Consider the following 9,077-nt stretch of genomic DNA (forward strand, 5'->3'; position numbering starts at 1 on the left):
AAAAAAAAAAAAAAAAAAAAAAAAGAGAGAGAAATAAAATTACCTAGTGTAATCTGTTAGTGTAGTATAAAGGACATGGAGTTTGTCCCCAGAAAGATGTGGATTGAATGTTGACATAGTCACCCAATAGTTTTGGGAACTTTTCCTTCTCGTTCATCTTCGTTCGGACTGTTTTCTTATCAACAAAATTGGGATAAAACGGCTACATTGTAGTGTCACTGAGGGATTAAATAAAGTATATGTAAAATGTTTGGCACAGTAGGAGGTGTTTACCAAATGTTGGCTATTTCTGTTATCGCCATTTATTTTAGGTAATGTCCTTTCCCTCCATGACAGCACCTGTTGACTCCCACAGGAACATGTCATGCCCACACCCCTATGCATTTTCTAAATAATGGAGATCATAACTGGTTGACTTATTTAGAACAAAGGCTATCACTGAAGCATGAGCATATATGCCCACAATTGAACTTGATGACACTTAATTGTGAAGTTAGAACATGAAAGTTCAGTAGACATGGAACAAAGATGTCACACTGGGGCTTCTTGGTTTCTGAAATTCTGTCTATAACATTAAGTTGCCCTCCCTGTCCCTTATATCAGTGTTGTGAGGATCAACAGTATTCAGCACAGAACTTAGTCTTCAGCTTTCACTTCCCAATCCATAAACCATGAAGTGTTTGGCATGTCATATGCAGAAACACAGAGTGTCTCAACCCCACCGGGGCAGAGAAATCGTTACTAGCTGAATTTACCCTTTAATACAAAGATCAGTAACACAGACACAAAGAAATCTCGTTTATTTTAATAGTTGAGCACAGTTTTGAGAATTCCCTGTAGGAATTATCTCCCAGGTCCCCCCCTAGAATTATTCACATACAAAGCCTGCAAGTATTCAAATTTCACAAACACAATTGCAAAAGCAGAAGAACTAAGAAAAGCCTTCATAGTCTCAAGATTAAAAACAATGCTTCATTATTCTTACAGTACCTGTTAATAAATGCTAAATACTAAGTGCTACAAAAAAAAACCAACAACAACAAAAAAAACAGCTGGGCTGGCAGCTGGCTGCTGGTGGCTGGCAGCTGGTGGCTTGAGAGAAGAATAAAGAAGGAAGCTCTTATAATGACAAGCACTCTTATACTCATTTTTTATCTCATAACTGGATAACACAGGGCAGATCTCTCCACTTTCATAACTTAGTTGGTTTCAAAGATAGAAAACCTTGGAGAAACATTCTCAGAGCAACAAATGAAGCTGGTTTTAATTATGCACATAGGTTAGAAAGGGCCAATATTCTCAGACTCCTTATAACTGAGGTACCCTCTCCAGTTCATACTTTGGTGTAAAGAATTGAAACAATAAAAAGAGCCTGAGTCATAGTAATAACACAAATAAATACCTGTTGAATAGATGAATTGATACCTGAGGTGCAGTGTGAACAGGCTAGACCTAAGTGTCTCTAAGCAGAAACCATCCCAGTACATTTCACAAAGGCTATATTCACACAGCAGGCCTTATTTGTCAGACCTACCCTCAGTGTCCGGAGGATTCTGGGAGACCAAAGGAACAGTAGTATGACAAAGAACAACTGAGTTCTTATTTAGTTCATCCTAGTTCCCTGAATAATCCTCCTCAGCATCAAAATTTGTGACCAGATTTAAAAGTATTCAATACCCTAGATAATCAAAACAACATGAATATGTGTATACTTCCTTCAATTACATTCAATACATGTAAAATTTTAAGAAATCTGGGGCAGGGAATGACCAATATGAGACCCCCCTTTCCCTGTCTCTCCCTTTTGTCTTTTTTATTTTCTCTCACTCTCCCATTCTCTTTTCTCCTTATTTCCTTTTCCTCCTAAATCAGTCTCCTGCCCTTCCCCCAACTCTTTCTCTTTCTTCCTCATTGCCAAAGTTGAAGAGTTCTAGATATTTGTTGCTCCAAGGGGTGGGGCAAATAAAACTGGTTTTAGTTCCCAGAAATGGGACCAGTTCTAAGAAAAAAAAACAAAACCCTGCTCTTGGCCACACTAACAGTGATTTAGAGACTCTCTCTTGAACATATATTCATAACATACTATTAAGTGTGAATTTGATCTCTGTATGGAGATTTTTGTTTCTGGATTGTTAATTTTAGGATGATCATGATGATATAATACAAATAAACCATTAGTCACACAGATGCGATCCATTTCGTGTGTGTATTTATGGAAAACAAGGGGTGGGTGCTATTTAAAACAAATGACCATATCAGATACATATTTGTCACAGTTCTTAAATTGGATATTCATAAGGGCTAGCTGGAGTAGACCACTTTGGGCAGGAAATCAGTCTACATTTATTTTATAGCACAAGGAGCAGGACTAGATGAACCAGAGTCATGGCAGGAGGTTAATTCTCCACCTCCAACCCTCTTTTTTCATGCTTCAAATAAGAATGTGCAGAACCCTCCAGGCTATCCTATTGGTTAGTATCCTTAACCTGTTCTTGACCCTAGGTAGAATCAGATTCCTTTGGTCTATAAGAGTAATAGAAGTTATTTCTTTAGATAAATTTTGTTTAAGGCTTTAAATTAATTCTATGTTGGCATTGTGTGGTTCTAAGTTCATTCATTCATTCATTTAACAAACCTTACTTGAGTATCCACTCTCTGCCAAGCACCGTGGTAAATGATGAGTACTACATTAACTGCAATCAATCCAATATTATTTTGTAGAAAGAATATCTGGCCCAGTTACCCTGCTGTATTAGTAAACTGGAGTATGCTCAGATGTCAATACTGTCACTACTAAGTGTTGAGACACTCTCAACATATATTATGTCCTAATGATCTGGAAAGTTTCCTTCAATATGATAATAATGATGGCAAAAATGACACAAAATATAAATATGTAGCTACTCCTTGGTTTCCTTCTTCTTTTGGGGAACATAAAAACTGATTTTGAGGATTCTGAGGCAGCTCAGTATTGTGGAAAGAGTATCAAACCTGGAGTAAGATGGGCTAGATCTGGTCACAGCTTCATAATCTTAGGGAAGTTACTGAACCTTTTGATCCTTTCCCTTTTGATTCTAAAATTGTGTCCAAGAATCTTTGCCCTACCTTCCACTGACATTACTGAGAGGAAAAAAATTACATAATGTTTGTAAAAGTGCTCTTAAAACCATAGAGCTCCATATAAATGTAACTTATCACTATCAAACGATCTTTGACATTCCTTTAAGGGAAAACCATTACATTATAGTTTCTTTTTGTCCATTTTTAAGCAAGGAGTATTTACATGATCAATTAGCATTATTTGAGCATTTGGCAGCACAACCCACATTTATTTCCTCATGGAAGAGATGAGTTAGAAGTTTTCCTTGTTGAAAATGAAATGCACTCCCCGAGGGCCAGACTCAGAGTTGGAGATGCTCTGTTTACTGAGGGTTTTAGCCAAGGCTTCAGGTCCACAGAGGAAAACTCCTATTCTGGTACTTTTGGGAAAGAAGAAAAAAGACAATTTCAAGCTTTGGGATGAGATGTCTACAAAGCAGGTAGGTGAATTTCCCATTAATTTGAGGTCCCAGGGCAAAGTCCCCTCTGCTCCTTTGTCTTTTCCACAAATAACAAAGGGATCACATTGCTCAGAGGGAGTGTGGTTCAGCCTGTTTGTGTGAGCATCTGGATAGTTCAAAAGGTAGTTGACTTCCCTGGCAAAAATAAAATCCAACCAAGGTTTTTGGAACTTCTATCACAGAGAAAATGGTGGTGAATTCATGAGTCTGTGGGCTACTTTCCTTCAGGGCTCTGTACCCCCTGGCATCTTGAAATTAGGAACAAGCCAACTATGCCAGCCACTCTGTGTGGCTTCATTTCTCTAAATTTTAGAGTCTAGAGCCCTGTTCAAAGTGTGGTTTCCGATCCGTAGCCTTGGCGTCAGCTTTTTTAAAAATGCAGATTACCTGGCCCTACCCCAAATCTTCTAAATCGGTATCTGCATTTTAAAGAGATCCCCAGGTACTTTGTATGCTCCTTACAGTGCCAAAAGCAATAGTCTAAAGGGTACATGTATGGTGATCTCTTGAGTTTCTCAGGTGTTCTAGCAAGATAAGGGATCCCCCTCAAGGTTTTATAATGATTAAAGTTTTAGTGAGAGCAGAAAGCACCTTGAGACATCTGTCAACTTAAGATTTTAGACCCAGAAGCTATAAGTAAAAGTGGGGACAGTGTCTCCTTAACAATATGTATAAATTATATTGAATCTTAAAAAGAAGCAGATACACTAATGAAATTTAGGAGACTAAAGAAAAGAACCAAGCTGTGGCCCTACTTGAGACAGGCAGGTTGAGAAAGTCAGAGATGGGGACCTGGAAATCTTTGTTTTTAATAACTCTCCAGGTAATTTGGTATAATTTAAAGATTCCTTCTTAAAGTTGAAGATATCTGGAATCTTTTGTTGGGCATGAATTCAACCTTTATATAGTAATACACATATTTGAGTTTCTAAAATATACAAGTTTAGCTACGTATGGGGGCTGCTGCTTTAGGCAGATGCAAGCTTCAAAAACATCTTGGTGACAGACTCCTTACTTAGGGTGTTGACTCGCAATTGTCTTGAATTCATTATCCCAGTTGGGTCGTCCATACAAAGTCTTTTGTTTCAGGCCTGTGATCACATCTTTCTCCTCATCATGGTGCACAGCAAAGTGATTGGCCTACAGGAAAGGACATGAATTCAGAAAAAAAGAGACATGCTGTAAAAGCACATACAATGTATTTACATCCTTCACAAACTATTCTAACCAAGGCACCCTGCTGGATGCTGAAAGGTATACAACGATAAATAAACTGGATCTCTCTCAAGCAATTTACAATCTAGAAAGGGAGACTTTGAAGTACAAATATAAATAATCCCATATGTCGAACAGGGTATGATGAGTGTCATGAAAGAGGCACAAGCGTCCTAATGAGAACAAAGAAGGAAGGTGGAGTGGAAGAACAGGGTAAGGGTTAGGGCTGCAGTATTTGAGTCAGGCATTGATGGATGAGTAGTGTCTCACTGTTTTTCTCTCTGCTCTATGTTTGACTTTTTCTCTTCACCCTAATATACTTCCACTCCTTTGGGAGAATTACTAAGAGATGTAACAATTTTAGACTAAAATGCAGCAATACTTTGGTAGCATAGTAAGACATCAAATCAAGCCTAAAGCTAGTGTGTGTGCGTGTGTGTGTGCGCGTGTGTGTGCGTATGTGTATATAGTCACATGCTGTTTTTCTGCTACCATTCTAGGAGGCTTCAGTTTGAACAACAGGTATTTTTCATAAAAGTGGTTAATTAAATTTATTTTTAAAAAGCAAACCAGATTTGAAATTCACTAGATGGATGGTGGGCATAGAGGATATTAAGAAAGGTGGGCACTCCAATTTAATAATCCTATAGAGATCAGTTTTGCAAAGAAAAGTAATTAATTTTTAATACAAATAAATTACTGATTTAAAAAAACTGTGCTTTGTTTTTTAAATAACAAAACAGTAAAGCAATTTATATAATACAGATTTTTTTCCTGAGTTTTATTTTATCAAAGCATTTTGTTTTGTTTTAAATTGCAGAAGTGGCATTTTGAAACCACTTTTCTGGAGCAACAATTCTTATGGTTATGTTTCCTTAATCTATATTTGCTACAAGATTCCTTTAAGACTTGGAGAATCTGTGATAAACAATATGTCAAAACCCAAATGAGAATTCAGTCTTCACAGTGACAGGGTGCACATGGAAGATGCTCAGGGTTGTGGAGCCAATGTCTATGTATACCCAATTGCTATAGTTTGAATGTATCCTCTCCAAAATTCAGATGTTGCCAATGTGATAGCATTAAGAAGTGGAGCCTTAAAAAGATGATTAAGACATAAAGGATCATCCCTTATGAATGAATTAAGGGCTTTGGAAAAGAGTCGTCACACAGTGTTTGATGAGCCTGCCCTTTTTCTTTCCACCATGTGAAAACACAGTTTTTCTCCCACCCAGAAGATGCAGCCTTTGCTAGACAACCAAACCTGCTGGTGTCTTGATCTTGGACTTGCCAGCCTCCAGAACTTTGAGAAAATAAATTTCTGTTCTTTATAAATTATCCAGCCTCGGGTATTTTGTTATAGCAGCACAAATGGACTAAGACACCAGCTGAGACACAGGACAGAAATATGCAGAGACTCTTGCCTTAGCTCCTCACTCATGGTGGCAGCATCTGTTTCCAGGTGAAGTCATTAATGTTTGCTTATTTACAAAGATGTTACCACTCCAGGAATCATTAACTTGTTTCAGGGTTTGTCAATTTCAGCACTGTTGATATTTGGGACTGTATAATTCTTTGTTGTGGGGGGCTGTCTTGTTAATCGTAGGATATTTACATTGCCAACTGTCTCTGGTGTGTGTCTTGGGGGGAACAGAGCAAAACTGTTCCTGTTGAGAACTACTGGCTTACTTTATTATAGTGGTCTCCAAACATTCTTGAAAGAGCACTCTTATTGTACACACACATATACACACACACATGCATGCATATATATCACCTTCATTAGATATATAGTAATTTATTTATAAATGATAATCATGAACTACTGCGAGATGCTGAGAGTGCAGGCTCTGGCACATTCTGTCTCTGTCACTTACTTGTTGGGTGCTCTTAGGAAAATGACCTAACCTGGTCTGAGTTTCTCCATCTGTAAAGTGTGGATAATAATAGGAGCTACTTTATTGTGTTGGTGAGAGGATAAAATTAGAAAATCTATGTAAATAGATACATAAGAATAATACTTGGCAATATATATACATAATAATTATAAATGTAGTGAGTATATTATAAAACATACAAAAACATATAAATTATTTTATAAATACATATGTACATATAAATATATGTGATACATATATAAATACATATTAAAATATATATATATACAGAATCCTTTATATGCTTATGTACGTTATATATACAGATGCTCCTCAGCTTACAATGGGGTTATATCCTGATAAAACCATCATTAAATTGAAAATACCGTAAGTCTAAAATGATTTTAATACATCTAACTTAATAAACATCATAGTTTAGTCTAGACTACCTTAAATGTGCTCAGAACACTTATATTAGCCTACAATTCCACAAAATCATCTAACACGAAGCCTATTTGTAATGAAAGGTTTAATACCACATGTAATTTGTAGAATAAAATACTGAAACATGGCTTCTACTGAATGCATATTGCTTTCACTTCATTGCAAAGTTGAAAAATCATAAGTTGAACCATTGTAGTTGGGGACTGTCTGTTTTATACACACACACAGAGAGAGAGAGAGAGAGAAAAAGAGAGAGAGACAGAGGAAGAGAGAGAGAGAGCGAAAGAAAAAGCTAAATTTTCCCCAAAATAACCCTGTGCATCATCTCAATCACCTGATTTCAGAGTGCCTGGTGGGAGAATTGATCTAATAATGTCAAAGTGATGGCTTTTATTCCTTCACAGGCTCTGATTCTAATCTGAGCAGTCTAAATATAATGTGGCGATACTAAATGAGAGTGAATGGACTGGATCACCAAATCCACTAACTGTACTTAGAAAAAATAGTACACAAGACACACCAATAACCAAGGGGAAGTTCGTAAGCCCTGTACACTATGGGAAGGACCTGAGCCTTGGAGTCTTGTCCTTACCTGAGACTCATCCCAGCCAGTGAGGTAGATGTTGTAGCTGAGGAAGCCGGCATTGTTCCTTTCCTGCATCTGGCTCTCCAGCAGTTGCAGCAGGTCTGCAAACCACTCAAAGGCATGTGTGTCCCGGCACAGCCAGTAGAAGTAGATCTGAAAATGGGGTGGACCATGAAGCAGATTATATTTAGCAGGCCCTATCAGCATTAACATGTGGAATTCCACTTTCTGTCACCCAAACTTTTTCCTGATGCTCAGAATGCCTAGAAACATAGATTTTCAGAAGGCTCTGGACATTTCACAGGGTAGTTTACAGGAACCTGCTGTGGCCTTCATTCTAGCAGGGCAGTAAATAAGTAACCTGGCCTCAGAAATACATGACTTAAGAAAAAACTATTAGCCCACCAAGTTTCTCTCTGAGTCTGCTCTTACTCTCCCAGAATCCCTGGCTTCCTTTGAACCTCTTCTCAGAAAGCCTGATGGAATCTAGACTAGCAGGGATTGCCACAGAAATTCTTCCCTGCCTGCTACTGCCAGACATTCATGAGTTCCTAGGGGAAAAATAAGGTTCTATGCATATCTCCTCCACATGGAAAAGAGGTACAGGGAGAATGAAAAGTCAAGGTAGGCTTAATGTCCCTATTAGAGTTTATCTTTACAGTTATTAGAATGGCCTGAGGTTTATTTAGGATGCCCTTTATTACAGAATAAAACCAAATTTATAGTTAACCAAAAAATCCACTGTGAATTGACCCTGAGGAGATATTCATAAGTAGAGTTTCAGGTCTCCTCTTCTCCCTTTGCAAAAAAAGTATTGGGTGGTGGGGAGGGCGGCTGGAAATTGAATCAATCTCAATATCTAACACAAGATGGAAGAAAAATTATTCAATATCCTCTCAATAGAACATGAAGGGATCATTTAAACTCATCATTATAAAGCCTGTGAAAACATTGAAAATCACTTTCTGTAATATGTTTTTTAAAAGCAGGACATGAAATTATACATACTCAATATTTACAACTTCCTAAAAATATATAAACATGGAAATATTAGAAGAGAATATACAAAAATTATAGCTATTAAGTTGGGGCTGTGAATACTTTCCCAACTTTCTTCTGAATTTCCAGCAACACTATACAAATACAATATATTCCCTTCACCAATAGGCCTACTTATCTAGAAGCACATTAGATTTAACAAACATTCTTTTGAAGAAGAGTCTGTCTCTCTGGAACCACCGGAAGCTTTTCTTCACTTCCCACAGTCTCTGCCAACTTTAGCCCTGAAAGCATTGTCAGGCCTCACATGGCAGAGTATGGGTACTGCTCTAGGTCCTCCGGTAAATGAAAGGACTTACCTTTTTGAGCCTCAGATTGGTGGCGTTATTGCAATAT

The 9,077-nt window shown here is 37.6% G+C and overlaps 1 protein-coding gene across 1 annotated transcript in view; it reads right to left on the minus strand.

Moving 5' to 3' along the window:
- Positions 1-783: 783 nt before the first annotated feature.
- CYBB (cytochrome b-245 beta chain) overlaps positions 784-9,077 on the minus strand; it is a 33,887-nt gene continuing 25,593 nt past the window's right edge. Inside the window, 4 exon segments of the mRNA XM_017863357.1 lie at positions 784-3,479; positions 4,576-4,700; positions 7,689-7,835; positions 9,041-9,077. Of these exon segments, the coding sequence (XP_017718846.1) occupies positions 3,353-3,479; positions 4,576-4,700; positions 7,689-7,835; positions 9,041-9,077 (436 nt within the window). The 3' untranslated portion in view covers positions 784-3,352.

Source organism: Rhinopithecus bieti, unplaced genomic scaffold, assembly GCF_001698545.2.
Source record: "Rhinopithecus bieti isolate Rb0 unplaced genomic scaffold, ASM169854v2 scaffold_70877, whole genome shotgun sequence".
In the NCBI taxonomy this organism is placed as follows: Eukaryota; Metazoa; Chordata; class Mammalia; order Primates; family Cercopithecidae; genus Rhinopithecus; species Rhinopithecus bieti.